Below are 18,325 nucleotides of genomic sequence, written 5' to 3' on the forward strand. Positions count from 1 at the left end.
CCTACTGATATACAGAGAAAATCCTTTATCACTCAGGATAGCTTCCATCAACAGCAAGAGGTCTCTATCAGGGACCCATCTGAGGCTCTCACAAAATGAGTCTGTATTTTTACAAGGAGTGAAAGAGTGAGGAGCCCAAGCCTTCAAGTGTGCCACAAACTGCTGCAGTTCTTGATATCGGGCGGGCTGACGACCGCTCCAAGCTTTAGTTCCACCAACTGTAAACCAGACATCATTCCTTCGTCCACAGCATCGTTCTAAGGCACAGTAAATGTGAAACTGAGAGCACAATGCCTAGCACAGAGCAAGCCCTACAGAAGCTCCCCTTTCAAACGTGTCTTTTCAAATGGTTTTTTTTTTTAGGTCAACAGTAAATAAGCATTGACTGAATGCCTACTTTACGTGGATTATGGGGTAGAGAAAGCAACAACTTTAAGAGATTTAAAATACTTCTTAAAGGATGTATGTAGAGACAGAGGGCATGGGGGACTGAAACAACATGTTAGAAATGCAGGGAGGAAGTGCTGGCTCTCCTTTCCTGAGTGACACCCAGTATGCCATTACAGGTCGCAGAACAGTCCAAAGGAAGAAAGACTCAGTACCACATGAGCTCCCACTGGCTCCCAAAGCAAACACAAGGCATATCTTGTCACAGCTAACGCTTCAAAGGTTCCTTCAGACTAGGCCCCAAGTCTCAATCCATGAGAACAGCCTTTCAGAAAGGTGAAACAAAGCTAGATAAATAAATACACCTCTCTGACTCAATCCACATCATAATCTTCAGATTATAGGGAATAAAGTGTTACTAATGCCATTACTATTATCATCTAGCTCAGTTAAATCAGTCGTAGTTAGAAACACAGATCAAAAAACAGGAGTCAGCAAGATGGGTAAAGTCACTTGCTGCCAAGCCTGATGCCCTTAATCCCATACTAAGATGTACTTGGGTGGAAAGAGAACCGACTCCTGAAATTTGTCCTCTTGACCTCTGTGTGCACATTCAAGCACCGGCACATGAACACATGGGCACAGACAGGTGCACACACACACACACACACACACACACACACACACACACTCTGGGGGGTGGGTTTATAAAGATAATCTTAAGAATTTTTTAAAGTTGGGTTACATCTTGAAGTTAGAATGACTCAAAGTGGAAAGCAGCATTTCCAAAAAAAAGAATTTTAAGTGGTCTAGGGACCTAGGAAAATATCCCAGTGAAAAGAGCACTTTGCTGCACATGCATGAGGACCAGAGTTCTAATCTCCAGCACCTACAGATAAATCTGACAGGCACATCTACCCCAGCACCATGGTATTTCTGAGGCTTGCTTACTGCAGACCTAACTCTAGGGTAACCAAGAGACCCAGTCTCAAAGGAATAGATGAGATAGAGTGGTAAAGCAGGACACCCAATGCCTTTCTCTACCATCTATACATCTATATAAGGCATGTGTGCGAACACACACACACACACACACCACACACGCATTCACTATACACACACAAATGCACACAAAATTTAAATTATCAAGTTAGTAGTTAAGGGAGATACATACATACATACATACATACATACATACATACATACATGCATACATGCATACATGGAGGGTGATGGCTTTTGACACTTTCAGGTATTACATGAGACAACTTTAAACATGGGAATACAATATAATTCAGTATTTTAAAACCATTATTTTCGAGGGGCATTAGTGGTGCACGCCTTTAATCCCAGCACTAGGGAGGCAGAGGCAGGGGAATCTCTGAGTTCGAAGTTAGCCTGGTTTACAGAGCAAGTTCCAGGACAGCCTCCAAAACAATACAGAGAAACCCTGTCTCGAAAAACCCAAAACAAAACAAAAATTTTCCTTGCACTGGAGATCACCTAGAACAATCTGGTCCATTTCAATGTTAGGCTAATGAGACATTTTAAAATTAAACAACACAACTGTCTGACTGAGCAGGTTTCAACATTCAGGTGTGAAATCTCACCTCCCAGCATTCTGGCTGAATTATCCCCTTGCCTCTCACCTGCAATTATCATTTGCTCCCTCCCCCAGGTAGCTCTCAGCTACCACAGGTCCTCTGAGGCTCACATCTGGAAATAAAAACTCCCTCTGGGGCCTCCTATGCTTTGGGAGTGAGAGGGAGAAGAAAAACAAGAACTTAATGCTGGTGTAGACAATTTCTGAAAAATATCCTTTTTTTCTTTTGGACACATAGTGTAAAAGCAAAATGATAAAATGAAACCCTTATGTCACCACAGTTAAGGGTAATTTTTTTAATAGAGTAAATTTACATTTCAGTTCTTCTAGAGGCCAGCGTCTTCCATTTAGACAAATTCCAAAAATTTAGTAAAGGATATTTCATTCATTTGAGAAGGCATAATTAGACGTTTTGATTAGAGCATTTTCCTCCCCTGTTTAACCAGATATAACAGATGTCCTCGACTTTTCCTAATAACAATACAGCCCTGCTTTTGGCATCCTTACAATTTTAAAACTGAACCGTCTTATAGAAAAATTACAGCTAGGGTGACTCTGTACAATCACGATTCTGAAGTGGTTATGACATGCCCGGACTTCCCAATGGAACGGACATGGAAATCATATTCCATATTCATAGCCACAAGTCCTCCTTAATGTGCACTTGAAAACCAAACTCTGGGATCTGAATGGCAAGGGCTTATTCTAATCACCATCAATTATTGCTGGAAGCACCAAGACCAAGAAAGGTATGAAACCTGGACAGAAAAATGAAGCTCTCATAGTCACCTCCTTCCAGGAGTGCAAGAACACATGAAGAGGAGAGATGTGACACGGGAGAAGCTACGCCCACCAACATGGTGCAGTGGTTAGTTATTTATTTGAGACTAGTTTTTTTTTACTGTTTTTATTATTTCTAATTGTGTCTATATGCCTGGGTACATGCATGTGTGCACAGGTGCTTTCAGAGACCACAGGTGTCCTGTCCCCTGGAGCTGGAGTTATGAGCTGTACAACTTCAGTACTGGGAACTGAACTCAGATTCCTACAAGAGCAGCAATCACTCTTAACTGCAGAGCCATCTCTTTCCGTTTCCAGCCATTAGATTTTTTTTAACTATCAACTTGCCATGACCTAGCGTCACCTGAATAACATTTTCCTCCTGTTTCCTCGACTGAGGAATGATCTAGATCAGCATGGGCTGCAGGAAGATTCACCTTGAATGTGGATGGCATCATTGCCTAGGCTAGGAGTCCTGAGTGGGTAAGACTAAAGCTAGCTAGCCAAAAGACAGCAAGCAGGTAGCATGGGTGCACTTGTTTTTCTCTCTGCTCTTGACTGTACATATGGTATGACTAACTCACTGAAATCCATGCCACTGTGACTTCCCTGATGACTGACCATAACCAGGAATTGTAAGCTGGGTAAATCCTTTCCTCTACCTTGCTCTTTGACATTTTGGTTGTGAGCCTAGCCTTTAACGGCTGAGCCGTCTCTCCAGTCCCCTAAGTTGTTTTTGGACAGTGTGTTTCATCACAGCAACAGAAATAAAACTAGAACACATGGCTACCAAAATCCCAGGCTTCCCTGCAGAGAAAAGGAATACTACGCTTGGTTTTTAGAAAAAAAAACAAACAAACAAACCTAAGACTCATTTTTCACAGCAAGATTCCCCCTGACATCTGATCCAATTTACAAAATTTGATTTATACCAATTTTGTCAACAGATCAGTCCAGGGAGCATAACTAGAGATAGGTCTGCATTTTAAAATGGGAGGCAAGGCCTCTCTCTGATTGAAGTTCAAACTCAAACATCCTGGTTTAACAAGTCCATTAATGACATTAAGATCAGATCTAAAGATTACTCAGCCCCTTTATCAGTCACACGTGTTATTTATGGGACAACCTATCAATCATGTCTTCCTCTTATTATTTCCTACATTCTGGTCCTAGGCTATTTGGTCTGCCAAATTAATACATTCCATCATTGCTGCAAATCTAAACAATACTTGGTAAAAGATTAATAAAATAGTTGGACTCTCTGCAACCACATGCATACCCAGAGAGATTCATCAATGTCTTTTTATTTGCATATCTGGCTGACTGCCCCTGCAGCAAACAGGAAAGGCGCAAAGCACAGGTATGCTGGATTCTGGTTTGCATTTAATTCAGGGTGTCAATCTGCTTCTGTTATAATTACATCCATCTTGATATGTTACTACCAGCCCATGAAAACTTCTTTTTACTATATGAATGGTTATAAACATACACACATGACAAACAGTTGTTATAAATTTCCTCCTTCAGCAATAAACAGACAAGATGCCTTAGCAGGCACATCACATGAATCTTGTGTTTTGAGTCCTTCAGAAGAAAGTTTGAATCTTCAACTCAAATACATACTAAAGCTCTGTTGCATACATTCTGCTGTCAGAACTGCTCTAAATTTATCCAAGTTACCAGTCTGAAGAAAATACCTTAATCCCCACTCAAAAGAATTATAAATGTTAAGTAGGCCACAATAACATCTTATAGTCAAGCAATTATCTTTCCACTGGACATGCAAGAATGAGAAGGCTCATAGTATCACTGTAATAGCCTGGGTTTTTCTTTTTTTTAATATTTTCATTACAGGAGGGTGGGAAAGGGCTTTTTGTTTTTGTTTTTTTTTTTAATATACCTATCAAAAGGGGCAATAAATTTCAAGGCAATATACTACTGGGGGAGCATGAGGAATAGGGGAAGAATGCTTTTAGAGGATCTTGGTATTAAATAACAAAATATTATTAAGGAAAAAAGTAAGGCGCTCCAGGGGTGTTCCTACTAATTTTTATTTTTAAAAGCTTTCTTCTGGTCCATGGATGTACCTCATCCGGGGAGAATGGTTTTCCCAGCATGGACAAAGCTCTGGATTCAAGCACCAGCAGCACATAAACTAGGGTTGGTGGTGCACACCTGTAATGCCAGAATTCATAAATGCAAGAGGGTCAGGAGCTCAAGGTCACCCTAAACTACACAGAAACTTCAAGTCTAGCTAGGGCTACAAAAGACACTGACAAGGAGAAGAGAGAAGATAGGAGGAGGAGGAGAAAGAGGAGGAGGAGGAGGAGGAGGAAGAAGAAGAAGAAGAAGAAGAAGAAGAAGAAGAAGCAGCAGAAGAAGCAGAAGAAGCAGAAGAAGCAGAAGAAGCAGAAGAAGCAGAAGAAGCAGAAGAAGCAGAAGAAGCAGAAGAAGCAGAAGAAGCAGAAGAAGCAGAAGAAGCAGAAGAAGCAGAAGCAGAAGCAGAAGCAGAAGAAGAAGAAGAAGAAGAAGAAGAAGAAGAAGAAGAAGAAGAAGAAGAAGAAGAAGAAGAAGAAGAAGAAAAAGAAGAAGAAGAAGAAGGAGTCTTCCATAATTCTCAATCCTTTCACTCACCAGCACTAAGGGAAAATAGTCTCCTAGTTTCATTGAGTAACAGCTGGGACCTCTAACTCCCAGTGTGATCTGGAACAGATCAGTTAATCCTGGAGAGCTGTTAACATTTGGAAGATGAGGGGCAGAAAGAACGTCACCACCAGGGACGATGTCTATGCAAAGAACACCAAGGTTCTTTGGAAGCTCAGCCTCCAGATGTAGAGTGAAATGCATCCAAAGGCTACTCAGGAAAAGTTTGGGCCCTAATTTTAGGAAAATTCCTCTTAAAGATTCAGCTCTGCACATTAATCACAAAACTAATTTGCTAAAGTGGCCGAAGAGAACATTATAGCAACAAGTAAGGAATTTACAGACACAATCACCAAATTCTTTTGCCCCAGAGATGGCTTGCTTTCACTCAAAATTTACTGGAGCATTTCTTAGAATAGTACAATCCAAGACCTTCATTGTTGTCAACTACAGAAGAAATGAGTGGAAGACATCATCATTCTACTGGACACAAATAATATTTTAAAAGCTATTGTCTTTATGTCTTCATTTTACATATTTTCCCCCTTTGTTTTTAAGTATCGGAAATGGTTCGATAAAGGATGATTAATTCGAAACCTTTAGCCAATGGTGACAGATAAACAAAGACACCAAAAGGGGTGGGGGGGTGAGTGTCAGGAGTGGTGTCTCACACATCTGATCCCAGCACTTGGGAGGCAGAGGCAAGTGAATTTCTGTGAGTTTGAGGCCAAATTGGGTCTACATTATGAGTTACAGACTTGCTGGGGCCACTTAGTGAGATTCTGTCTCTGGAAAATCAAGATGTGGGTAGAAAGGAGAGAGGAAGAAGAAAAGAAAGGAGGGGGAGGAAGAGGAATAATCTTTTTTTTTAGTATAATTGAGGGTAACTGCCGTACTAGATGATGATCTATCAACTCCCTTTAAGTTCTAAAATACCACATCCATCAGAAACTACAAGTACCTAAAATAAGGGTTGCTTTGTAGCTCCAAAGGGCAAATGTAGGGACAACAAGGAAAATGACATTTCTCACTTATCACTACAACTTGACCCTGGCAATGGTTTATTTTAGGATTCAGAATTTAGTTGCAGTTGGAAGTATCAGATGTCAGCCACACAACCAAGGGTCACAGTCTCTGTTTGTAGGTTGTGGCCCAGTTACTAGCTACTACACAGTACTTTTAAAAAGAAGCTCTGCTGATGAAATTTAATCCTTACCCTTATTATCCATTACTGTCACTCATGCACGTTATAAACTTTCCCCTTCTCCTCTATGGCTCTAATTTTTACTGCACCGGATTTTAACCAAGGTCCTGATACCAAGAACATGTGCCATTATGAGGTACAGCAACAAGCCAAAATTACGGAAAGAATTAAACAAATATTTGTATGTATTTAGCATGTATTAGTTTGGGCAAACTCTAGTATTCAAATATGAACCAAGATCATACGCTTAAGCTAGGACAACACAAGCAATTCCCTAACCCAGACTAAATAATACCAGAGTCCCTGAGATCATCAATGTTCAGAAAAATGAAAATTTAGGAATGCTCAAGTTTTGACATTCCAGTCACAACTTCCCAAATACTTTCCATTTTATTATCTGCATTGCTACTTTTGATAGCTCTATTTTACTAAGGGGAAGAAAGCTGGAAGCAGGGTGGTCGGGAGTGGGTAGGTGGTGGGTAATGTAACTGGACCCTGAAATGAGTGTGTGGAAGAAATAAGCATTTCACATGAGTTTAAAATCCGAGACGGAAATGGGGCAGACATAGAAGCCTGCAATGACATAGTCCATTCCTAAGAAAGCAAAAGCTGTCAGAGGATATAAAACCATTCATTCCCACCTGTATCTACTAAAAGCAATAGAAAAAAATGACCTATTCTCTGTGACCCTGCAATGGTACTTACTGACTGACACCAAGAAGAAACTACCCCCTTGTTTTGTTAGGGACACAGAGGGTGTGAAAAAAAAAATAAATCAGAATGGGGAAGAGGACACGCTTTAGAATCTTCTAAGTCCTTACTTCTAGTGGGAGTGGGTGCTTCAACACAAGATCTACAATCATGGAACAGTTAGTTGTTCGAGATGATGTATTAGAAGTACTTCTGCCCTAGCTAACACTATCTCTCAAAGTGTTTCTTCATCCCCCCCCCCCGTCTGGATTTTTACCTAATTAACTACTTGTTTTCTTTCTGATGGGTTTTGAGTCTACTTGAATTTTTCAGATTGTCATCAAATAAGATATTGTTATCCTTTTACCAAGTGCTTTTCCTAAATCTATAGCGTATCTGGTGCAATCCCAACCCTGGAGTGCAGGAGAGTTGGTAAAGAGATGTTGATTCTTGACTTCAATAAAGTGAAACTACATTTAGTATATTGTAAAAATACACTTATTCAGAACAGGGTAAAATGGCTGAAATTCACCCTTAGCACCCATGCACAGCAATATGTGCCTGTGTATACATACACAACACACACACACACACATCCCTACCTTTCATCAGGAAGGACTGTCAACATCATCAGAGAATTTCCAAACCATACACAGTCCTCAGGACCTCGATTATCCCACCATACCAATCCCAACAGTTGTTTTCCCTCATTAGAGTGCTTTCTAACCTTAATGCTCTCAAATGAAATAATCACCATTTATGTTTGACAGTACATAAAAATAATTGTTTGTACAAGTGTCCCAGAATTTCTATCACAACGAACTACTCTGGGTTTGTTCTGAACTCCCTAAATCAAACGCTTTGTTTATTTGTCTGGTGTGGTGCTGGGAGACTGAATCCAGAGACTTGAACGTGCTAAGCAAGTACTTTACCGCTGAGCTACTCTCTTTGCCCCAAAACTCTATTTTTTTTAACCTTTTTCCAAATAAGTATCAAGGGAACACCTCTCTCAGAACCAATCACTAACTTCATGGTCCACTTTTTAAATCTAATGATTCATTTGTATCTTGCCCAAAATAGCTACAGCAGTAAATCTCCAGTTAGTAAGAGTCACATAAAATCATCCTACCACAGCCTTCAAATTCACCTCACATAAAGCCCCCTCCAGTGAAGCTTTGCCTCAGAGAGTGAAACCCAGAAGTTGAGGAAGTGTGGTAAAAATCCTGAGTTCTCAAACACACCACACACACAATTCACTGAGGAAGTGTGGTAAAAATCCTCACACACCACACACTCACTTCACTGAGGAAGTATGGTAAAAAGCCTGAGTTCACACACACACCACACACACACTTCACTGAGGAAGTGTGGTAAAAAGCCTGAGTTCGCGCACACACACTTCACACTCTTCCTTTTTTCCATCACTCAGAAAGTCCTCAGATCACGGAGTTATGTACACTTCTCAGAACTGAAATGCTGGGACTTGACCTCTTTCACTCAGCAATCTCACAGCCAAACTCCACAAGACAGAAAGCGAAACAAGCAAGCAAAACTGTGATCCTCGCCTTTCCCTGACACTGTCATAGCATTAGAGATGCTCTGACCCTCTTTGAATTACCACTCCCTGGGCTGCAAGCCGGCTGATCGAAAACCTTTGTTTTAACACCAATATCAACTTCCTTTCTCATCACGACCTTCTTTTCCAGGTTGCTAAAAAGCAGCAATACATAAAACTGGAAGGGGACAAGAGAAGATAAAACACAGTGGCTGGAGGGCAACTTGGCGGCCTCAGAATCAAGCAGCTGTCACACTCAGAAAGAGCCATTAATGAGAACCATTCACCAAGACTCACCTCTTAGTGGGCTTAGGCAAAACAGTTGACACGAGGCAAGAAGGGGAGCAGAAAAAGAAGTGGACACCTCTCTTAATATCTCACACCCCACCTGCCATTCCTGCAGCAGCCTCCCATATACAGCCTCTGAGGGTGATACAGCCCTACGGTCCGACCCTATCAAACTCCAGGATCTGGAATGGGTTTTTGAGACCTTAACCCATTCCCCATACTGGTTTGTGGATACAGTGCTGACAAAGTGCCCTGTGGGCAGAGAGATTTAGGAGATAAGTCCCGCTGTACCTCCTCCCCAGCCCATAACGAAATGCACATTCATAAATAAAGACTTAATTCTAGCAGAGCAAGTGGTGCTAAAAACGTATTTGAAAGCTGATCATTCTGCTTCGGTCTGAAACACAGTCTACGAGAAACCTGCAAAAAGCTACCTTCCCTTCCAGCCTGAGAACATTCACTATAACCTAATCTCAGTCTGTCCACTAACAGAGAAGGGAAGGAAAAGACACTTTTAGAAGGGGACTTCCCAAGGAGGCTCATACAACGATTTAGGGAGGCCAAGTGTGAGTGGTGGTCCTCTAACAAGAACATCTCTACTATTGTACACCAGTCTCCCTTGGCTCCTGGTTTTAATCACTCAGTGTCTTCTTGATGGCCTTCCATATTCCTTTGGAAAGCTATTCTCCTTCACTCTTACCATTCTAGGACCCATCTTTTCCAAGAGGACTTCTCAAGGGCTGGGGATATTGTTCAGTTAGTAGACTGCTTTCTTAGCATACACAAAGCCCTGTGTTCAATCCCCATCATAGCCAAACTAGGGGATGAGGTACACAGCTTTTTTCCCCAGCACTCTGAAGATAGAAGCAAGAATTTCAAAAGTTCAAAGTCATCCTCCACTACACAGCAAGTTTGATGCCAGCCTAGAGTACACAAAAGCATGTCTCAACAGGCATATACATGCAATGCCTCTTGAATCCTTCTACTTTTCTCACCATCTTCTCCCTAAAAGTCATCTTCAGTTAATATTAGATATTCAAATGCCTGTATCAAAATTATCTTGTAGGTTTAGATTGAAGTCATCAACTAAATTGCATCCTTCTTCAAGATATTATAAACATTCTCATGCTGCTAGTGCCTTGTACATATTAAGCACCCCATAAATATCTGCTGAGTGGCACAAGGAACACGATAAACTTAATAGGTGAAATTTCTAAAATAAATTACTAGCGCATACTAGACCTAACAGACGAGTGTATCAAATCCCATATAAGAGACTTAAAAGGCTATTGACCTGTGAGTGAGCCCTGAAGCAGAACCAGGAAGCGAGGGTCACAGAAAAACCTGGATATGACCCTCTACACACCAGAAACAAGCCCTGCCTTCTCTTCAGAACCCTGAAGCACCAGCAGAGCTCTTGTCTGCTTAAGTCCACCAGGATCATCTATGTCTTTCCCTTTGGTCAGCTTTACCAGAAGAAACACCTAAGTTACAAGGAGGAATAGGACAAGGAATAGTTGATTTGCAAAGTTAAGTTTACAGCCACGGCTTGCTAATAAAAATCTAAAGAACTCTGAAAAGCACCATAGCTGGTACACCAGCACACAATATTAGTACCAGACTGCCAGAATTTCCCATTTATACTTTGATTGCTAGAAGTCACTTTGTTTGAACCAAAAAAAAAAAAAAAAGGTATGACTGTCAAGTGGGTAGCATGTACATACAACCCCAGCACTGGGGAAGCTGGGGCAGGAGAACTTTGCTGAGTATGCAAATCCAGCCTGTGCTGTGGAACAAGACCTTGCCCACCATCCAAAACTAAAACAAACAACACATCTAGAGGTTGTTTGCCCTCATCTCAACACGCAAAGAACACCCAAACATGCAATACTGTTTCTAGATGGTACTTCTGCCTCTTAACTGTGTAATGAGAACACACCGTTCAACTTTAGCCTCCTCACCTACCCTCTTATCTTCTATCATGAGACTCTTTGTAATCATACACTTGAACTTCAGGGCACAATTACTCAAGACAAGTGTCCCTGCAGAATATGCAACTACCTCAGCCTTATAACACGTGGGAGAGGCCAAACTGCCCTCTGAGCTTCCATCTTTCTTAAATAAAAATCTAACCACTGCAAAGAATAAGCATAAAATTGCAGGCAGCCATTAGGCTTATTACTTTTAGTCCTGTGTCTGTAAAACCATAGCTGGCCTGGAAGTGTTTATATCAAAATATTCCATTATCACTTAGGAGCTTCTTCAGGGAAGACAGGGAGGGAGGGGGGGAGGGAAGGAGGAAGGGAAGGAGGGGGGGCTGGGACAGAGGGAAGGAGGAAGGGAGGAAGGGAAGAAGCAAGCAAGCCGAAGCCACCAAGAAGTTACTAAGGACAAAATCTTGGGGTCAGTGTTCCAGTGCACAACTTAAGCAGTATGTGATCCCACAGTCTGCCCGAAATGGTTCTAAACTGGTGTAAGTTGTAAGCCTAACTGTCCAAGCCAATAACTCTGGTTTCTTATCATAACATCAGACCAGGAGCCTCCTTGATAATTCATGCCAGAGATTATTTTCAGTTATAAACACAAGTACGTATTTAGAGTAACTCTTGGTGTCTGTGCTAATTCTTAACACGTACATGCTCCTAACACACATTTCCATCCAAGTTCATACTTTAACTTGCTTCCTCGTTAAGTCTTCACATCTCTTGGTGACAGTTCAGTAAATCTTCCAAATTTAGTGTAGTGGAACATCAGAAACTCTAACAGTCACTACAAGTTTAGGTTCTAACTGTCCAATGTGGACACATCATGTTAGCAGCCAATATATACATGCATTTTGCCCCCCCCACACACACAAAGGCAAACATTCTGACTTATATATCTGTTACATGGTTTTAACGGGTTTATTAACATGTTCTCTAAAAAGAGAAAAAAGCTTCTGAAAATGTGACCAGACAGAATATGTAATACTAGAGAACTGCTAATTTACTGAGGAGAGACAATGGTACTGTGGGGATTTCTAAAGTAATCTGAATCATTTATACTAGAGATTTACACAGAATTATTCACAGGTGCCATCAGGGCCAGTCTGAAGACAGAGAGGGAGCTCAGTGAACTACGGAAGCAACCACATTTGAACCGCTATACACATTTGAACCGCTATAGTCATTAGACCTGGGTGCTGAATGCACTGGACTTCATTCTACTGTCCTGTCTACTTTCTCATCAGAATTTAAAATATTTTTTATATCAATGCACCACTATGTATGTGATACTATGGTAAAACATGGGAGTATCATTGCATTGGGCAAACCAAACTAACCTAAGCTTTAAATCTAGAAAACCAGTTGAGACAGCAATAGCACAGAAAGAAATGGTATTCAAGGTACATTTTGAACTTGGTGTCCTTTAAAAATTTTTTAAGTTTTAAAGCTCAAAACAAAAACTGGAACAGGCATGTTTTTGTCAGAAGGTAAAGTCAAACAGTTACTTAAACGAGATACAAAACAAATGGGTAACTTACTTCCATCTCTACCTGGCCTTCAACAATGATGTGAGGAGACAGAGGCCCCTCTTGCTGGCTAAGGGGGGCCCACCCAGCAGGGCACGGCAACCACCCAGAAAGCAGAACCACTTCTAAGCAGCATTTACAAGTTCTTTCCTTCACCAACCAGACACACTCATGGTGTGCCAAATCCCAGGCAGCATTCTCTTAGGATACATGATGGCATTTCAATTCCCATTTTAAAGCAAGAAAAGAGGTCACACTACAGTACCCATCCACCTTTGCAAAGTGAAAAAAAAAAAAAAACAGTTATAATCATCCCAAGTGGTGACACACTCAACACTTAAAAAGCCCAGAGAGGACAAACTCTAAAACCAGTGATTAACCCAAGTGCTAGAATCAAAATCTCTGGCCACCACCAATGCCACTGTCACTGTCCCTTCCTCCCCAACCAGTAGCTACTGGCCACTGGCCACCACCATCACCCCCATCGCAAGCACTTTGCCAAAGTGAACAACTCTGACAGGAAGACTGCCTTTTTAAAAAAACACTCCAACTTGACAGTCAAACCCACATCTAGAATAGACAACCTAAATCTGTCCAGTCAGTAGTGCATGTGAGAGTCTCATTCACAAAGCTTGCTTAGGCACCTCTGAAACAATACCAGAATAACAACCCCCAAAATAAATAAATAAATAAACGGAAAAGTTTCCCCAAATCCTTATGTCAGGTGCAATGAAAGGCTAGAAACCAACTCTGTATCTTGGTTTTGTGCTGGATCAACCCAGCAGAATCTCAAAACCCTCCTGTGTGTGATTGTGTGTCTTGAGGGTGGGGAAAGGGAAGTAGAGGAGGAAAGAAAGCAGTTAAATTCATAGAAACCAGTGACCAATCCTAGCATCAAATCAGATCTGCCCAGCCTAAGACAGTTTTCTGTGACCCCTGGACCTGCTCCCTCCATCCAACAAATAACACAAACACACACCCCAGGAGCCTCTTAGCAGGCAGGAAAATGTGCATTTGAAAACCAAGGCGGCCTGCAGGTGCCTAAGGGATAAAGAAAGACACACACACACACACACACACACACACAAAGCCAATCACTGGGGGGGGGCATACAAAAACCGAAAAGGAGAGGAACAATTGGTGACAAGCCCTTCAGCAGTCAGCTAGGATTTCATTCTTGCCTCCTTCCAGCTCTCCCTGGTGTACCTTCTTCTGTCCTTCAACTAAATTGCTCGTGTACACAGACGCACACACACACCACACCAATGTATGTGTGTGTAGAATGTTGCCATTAACCCCTTCTCCAATACAGCCCCCATGCAAAATACAGAAAGATATCCATCCTTTCCTCTTCTCCCCTCCTCCCTCCTTTCTCCCAACAAGAAGAAAACGCCCCCCTTCCCCAGCTTCACCAGAAAAGGGGAGGGGGTGCAGGAAAGCCACAAAACCCTATCAGTCTGTGGTTCCCCAGGACATCCAGAAAAGGCATGTATGAGACAGACTGACACAGAGCATACACCACGCACACGCACACACACACGCACACGCACACACACACACACACACACACGAGCGCTTGGGGACATACGCCTCTGTGGAAAGCACAGAGAACCGTCCACAGGCGCCCCAAACCCAAGCAAAGACTTCCACCAGCCAAGAAGCCATGATTAGGGAGGGAGACGAGAGGAAAGGAGTGGGGGCGAGCCATCCACGGAGAAGGGGGCGCATTGTTGTGATGCCCGAACCCCTTTCTTCCCACCCATCTGCTGTGGCAGGAGGTGGGGGTGCGGGAGGGGGCGCAGGGGAAAGGCAAGCTGGACAAGAACGAAACCAGTTGACGACCAGATCAGGCACACCGCTTGGCAATTCCTTCCTGGCCGCCTATCTGCCCCCAGCTCCCCCCCCACACAACCCCACACCCAACAATAAGACCTCGGGCGAGACACACAGCTTCGAGCGCGGCGGGGGAGGCAAGAAAACCGGGGTGCAGCCGAGTGGGGGTGTCATGCATAAAAGGAAAACACGGGGGGAACGGGAAAGGGGTCCCCCCCTTACCTCCAGCGCTTCAAAAGTAACAAAGCTGGTCATGGCAAATCCATCAATGATGTCCTCTTCGGCTGAGGTGGACTCTCTGCGCTTCCTCCGCGGGGGTCTGGGCCGGGACGGGGCGGAGGATGGGGGCTTTCCATTGTCTTCCTTGTCGGAGCCCGACGATGAAGCCAGCGAGGGAGCCCGGGTCCGGCCGGCTCCTCCACCACCCGCCGCACCGGCTCCTAACCCGGCCCGAGAGCGTCTCTCCCGGTCTCGCTGCGATCGCGACCTCCGCTTTTTCCGGAGTCCATGTCCCCGCGTCGGGCCATCCATGGTTCTTTTAACCGCGCCGGGGATCTTCCCCGTTCGCCTACCCGCGCGCCACAGGCTCGGGCCGCGGCCACACACACACACACACACACACACACACACTCACACTCACACTCACACACACACACGCGCGCGCACACGCACACACACACCCCAAGAAAAAAAAATTGACACCGAGCCCTCCCTCCTCTTGCACGGGCTTTTCCCTCCAGCCGCGAGGAAGGGCGCGGGGGAGAAGGAGGCTGGGAGGGAAAAAAAAGCTGAAGAAGAAGAACAAGAAGGGAGGGCAGGGGGGGGAGAAAGAAAAACGGGGGAAGGGGCGGGGAGACGGGGAGGGAGGGACGGGGAAGCAAGAGGGCGAAGTGTGGGGCTCCCCTCTGCACCGAGGGTCGGAGATGCCTGCAAACAGCGCCGAGCAAAGTAATGGCTGAACACACAGGTCTCCTTTACAGAGGAAAGGGGGGGGAAAAATAACTCACCAAGCAGGCAATAAATCAGAATAGCGGAATGCTTTGATCAAGAGACTGGGGAAGCCCTCCCCGCGGCCATGCTCTCTCCCCACCACCGAAATCGCCTTGCTTCTCGCCCTCTCTACAGATGCCCCCCACCACAATTGAAAAAAAAAAAAGAAGGAAACCCGAGGTCCGAAAGGTCACGGTGAAGTGAGGGGTGGGTGGCAATGAACTTCACCCGCCCCCTCCTGCAGGAAAACACCCCACACCTCCTCCTCTCTCACACACACACAAACGCCTCGCTGAAAAACTCACTCCCGGGCTCCCGATTTTTTTTTAAGAAATGTATCCAAGGGAAGCCAGGACTGGGGAGCGAGCCGAGAGGGGCGAGACCCCCCAGAGAGGGGAGCAGAACCATGCAAGCTCGAGCGGAGACAGAGGTTGGGGGGGGGAGGAAAGGAAGAAGGAGGAGGACGCAGTTGTGGGATTTTCCCCCCCTTTTTTTTCGGTCTTGGGGGGGGAGGAGAAAAGATGAAAGAAGAATTGCAAAGCCTGGCGCGTGCCACCGACCCCCTCCTCACATACACATGCACGCACGCACACACACACACACACAAATTGTAGGTTCCCCCCACCCCCAGTTCCAGAGGTCACCCTTCCTCCAAAAAAATTATAAAGGAGGGTGGGGGTGAGCCAGTCAATGAGGAAAGCGAAGAGCAATCTTCAACCCGAGGTACACCGGTGTGGTGCCGCCGCCGCCGCCTCTTCTTCTTCGCGTCGCCCCGCCTGAGGAAGAAGCGCTGGGAGATGCCGCTCGCTCGCTCGCCCTCTCGCTCGCTCGCAGCTAACGCTGCCACAGCCGCCGCCGCCAGAGCCCCGAGCCCGAGGGTGCACGGCGTGTCCCCGGGCGGCTGCAGCCAGAGCCCGGGCACGGCCTCATCCTCCGCCCGCCTCGCTCGCACAGCGCCCGCTCCTCCCCCTCCGGCCGGCCCACCGCCGCCGCCCGCCTCGGCCCAGCCCCGTGCCCGCCCGCTTGCGGTCTCGCTCTCTCTCTCTCCCTCTGTCTCCCCTCTCTCTCTCTCCCTCTCTCTCTCCTCTCTCGCACGCGCGCTCCAGCTCGAGCGCTCTGGAAGACCGCCCTCTTCGCGCCTCGCTCTGCGCGCGCTCCCGAGGTCCGCCCTCCTGGCCCTCCGCGCGCTCCCGAGGGCTGCCCCCCGTCCCCTCCCCTCCCGCCTCACTCGGCGCGCTCCCGAGGGCCGCCCCTTCCCCTTCGCCGGCTCCCGAGAAGCCCCCGCGCCTCGCTCCCCACCGCCCCGGGGCGCGCTCCCGAGGGCCGCCCCTTCCACTCATGCACCACCAGCTGCGCGCTCCCGAGAAGTGCCCCTCCCCCTCGCGCCTCGCTCGGCCTCCCAAGCGCGTTCCCGTCCCCCTCACTCCCGCGCGCCTCGGGCCCGGCTGGATCACGTGACCCGCGCGCGCGCCCCCCCACCCTCCCCTCCCATCCCCTCCCCTCCCCTAGTTGTAGAGTGTGCAGAAAGCAAAAAGGCTGAGGGGCTGGCCACCGCTCCACGAGCCCAGGGCATGCGCGCTGGGGTGGCCGGGCCTGCGCACTTGGGGGCGGAAGGGGTCTCCAGAGGCTGGGGGGGGGGTATGTGTGGAAGGGGGTCGGCCACCGGCCGGTGAGGAGTTGAAGTTCGAGGGCATGGAAGCTGCCCCAGCATCCCGCCAAACGCACGGAGGACGCTCGCGCGCACGCGTCCCGGGCACCCTTCTCCGGACACTTGCTCCTGGAGTCCCCTCGTCGCCTGCACTCCCGAAGCTCTTGCTGGTTTAACTACTCTGAAGTACCTCTAGGTGTTTTCCCTGCGCGCGCGCGCGCGCGCGCGCAGAGTGCAAAAAAGTGCGTGCAGCGCGACGAGGTGCATAAAGCTGGACACCCAAAGACGGTGCACCTTGGGGACGAACGGCAGGGGTTGCAAGATGGGCGACCCCGGGGCAGCGTCCAGGCGCACCGAGACAGCCAACAGAAAAGAGTTGGAAACTTTTCCCCGCCTGCGTGGTAGAACACTGCATGCCCGAGTGCCCCTGAACCCAAGTGTCCCCCTGTCTGCACCTTCCGTGTCCTTGCAGGGGACCTGCTAGCCGCTTCGGAGAAGCCAGAGACTGCATACTTGAACCTGGAGTAGAGAGGACTGAGAAGAGTCAGGCAGCCCCAGCCTTTGGACCCTTTGGACTCCAAACCGCAATCTCCATCGCTGCGGGCTTCATTTACTGTTTAGCTGCAGGAGGGTGGGGCGGAGGTGGCTTCCCCACGTTTTCCAGCGCAATGTAACTGATGCTTATAAAAAGTTGTATTAAAGAGCTGACTACAGCCCAGAATCGATCAACCAAAGCGACCGGCCTCTCTGGATAAAATAGCTGTGCGTTTTTCAGGGCACTGGAATTGATCTGTACTCACCGACAGTCTTCTCTCAGCAACCTCTTAGTCGCTTTGCATTCTGTCCAAGCACATAAACACGGTGGCACGTCACCCCTCACCCCTAGCAGCCCACACATGGCATGAAGGAAAAGAAAACAAACTGACATTAATTGCTCACAATGAGGCAGGCTCACCGTGCTACAATGCTTTGTACACGACTTCCACTGTTCAGGATCCCAGACTGCATATAACAGAACTGAAGGTCAGAGGCGGTGGAAGAGAAAAAGTAACGTTTCGAAAATGGATGGATGGATTTTTTTATTTCTTTAGAGCTTCACAGCTGTAGGTTTGAGGAATAAAGTGGCACCCCCAAACAGAAGTGCTTGGATCGTATTTTCTGGCAACTGAGTCTCTTTGTTCTGAACACTTCCA

General features: G+C 46.2%; 1 protein-coding gene across 3 annotated transcripts in view; it reads right to left on the reverse strand.

The window, feature by feature from the left end:
• Auts2 (activator of transcription and developmental regulator AUTS2) overlaps positions 1-16,428 on the reverse strand; it is a 1,041,919-nt gene extending 1,025,491 nt beyond the window's left edge. For 2 of the 3 annotated variants that reach the window (XM_040731598.1, XM_040731595.1), the window contains exon 1: positions 14,717-16,428. In XM_040731598.1, coding sequence (XP_040587532.1) covers positions 14,717-15,025 — 309 coding nt within the window. In that variant the 5' untranslated portion in view covers positions 15,026-16,428. The remainder of the gene's footprint in view (positions 1-14,716) is intronic. The other variant, XM_040731596.1, reaches the window with a different exon arrangement.
• Positions 16,429-18,325: the final 1,897 nt, after the last annotated feature.

The sequence above is a fragment of the Mesocricetus auratus genome, unplaced genomic scaffold, assembly GCF_017639785.1.
Source record: "Mesocricetus auratus isolate SY011 unplaced genomic scaffold, BCM_Maur_2.0 Super-Scaffold_100025, whole genome shotgun sequence".
In the NCBI taxonomy this organism is placed as follows: Eukaryota; Metazoa; Chordata; class Mammalia; order Rodentia; family Cricetidae; genus Mesocricetus; species Mesocricetus auratus.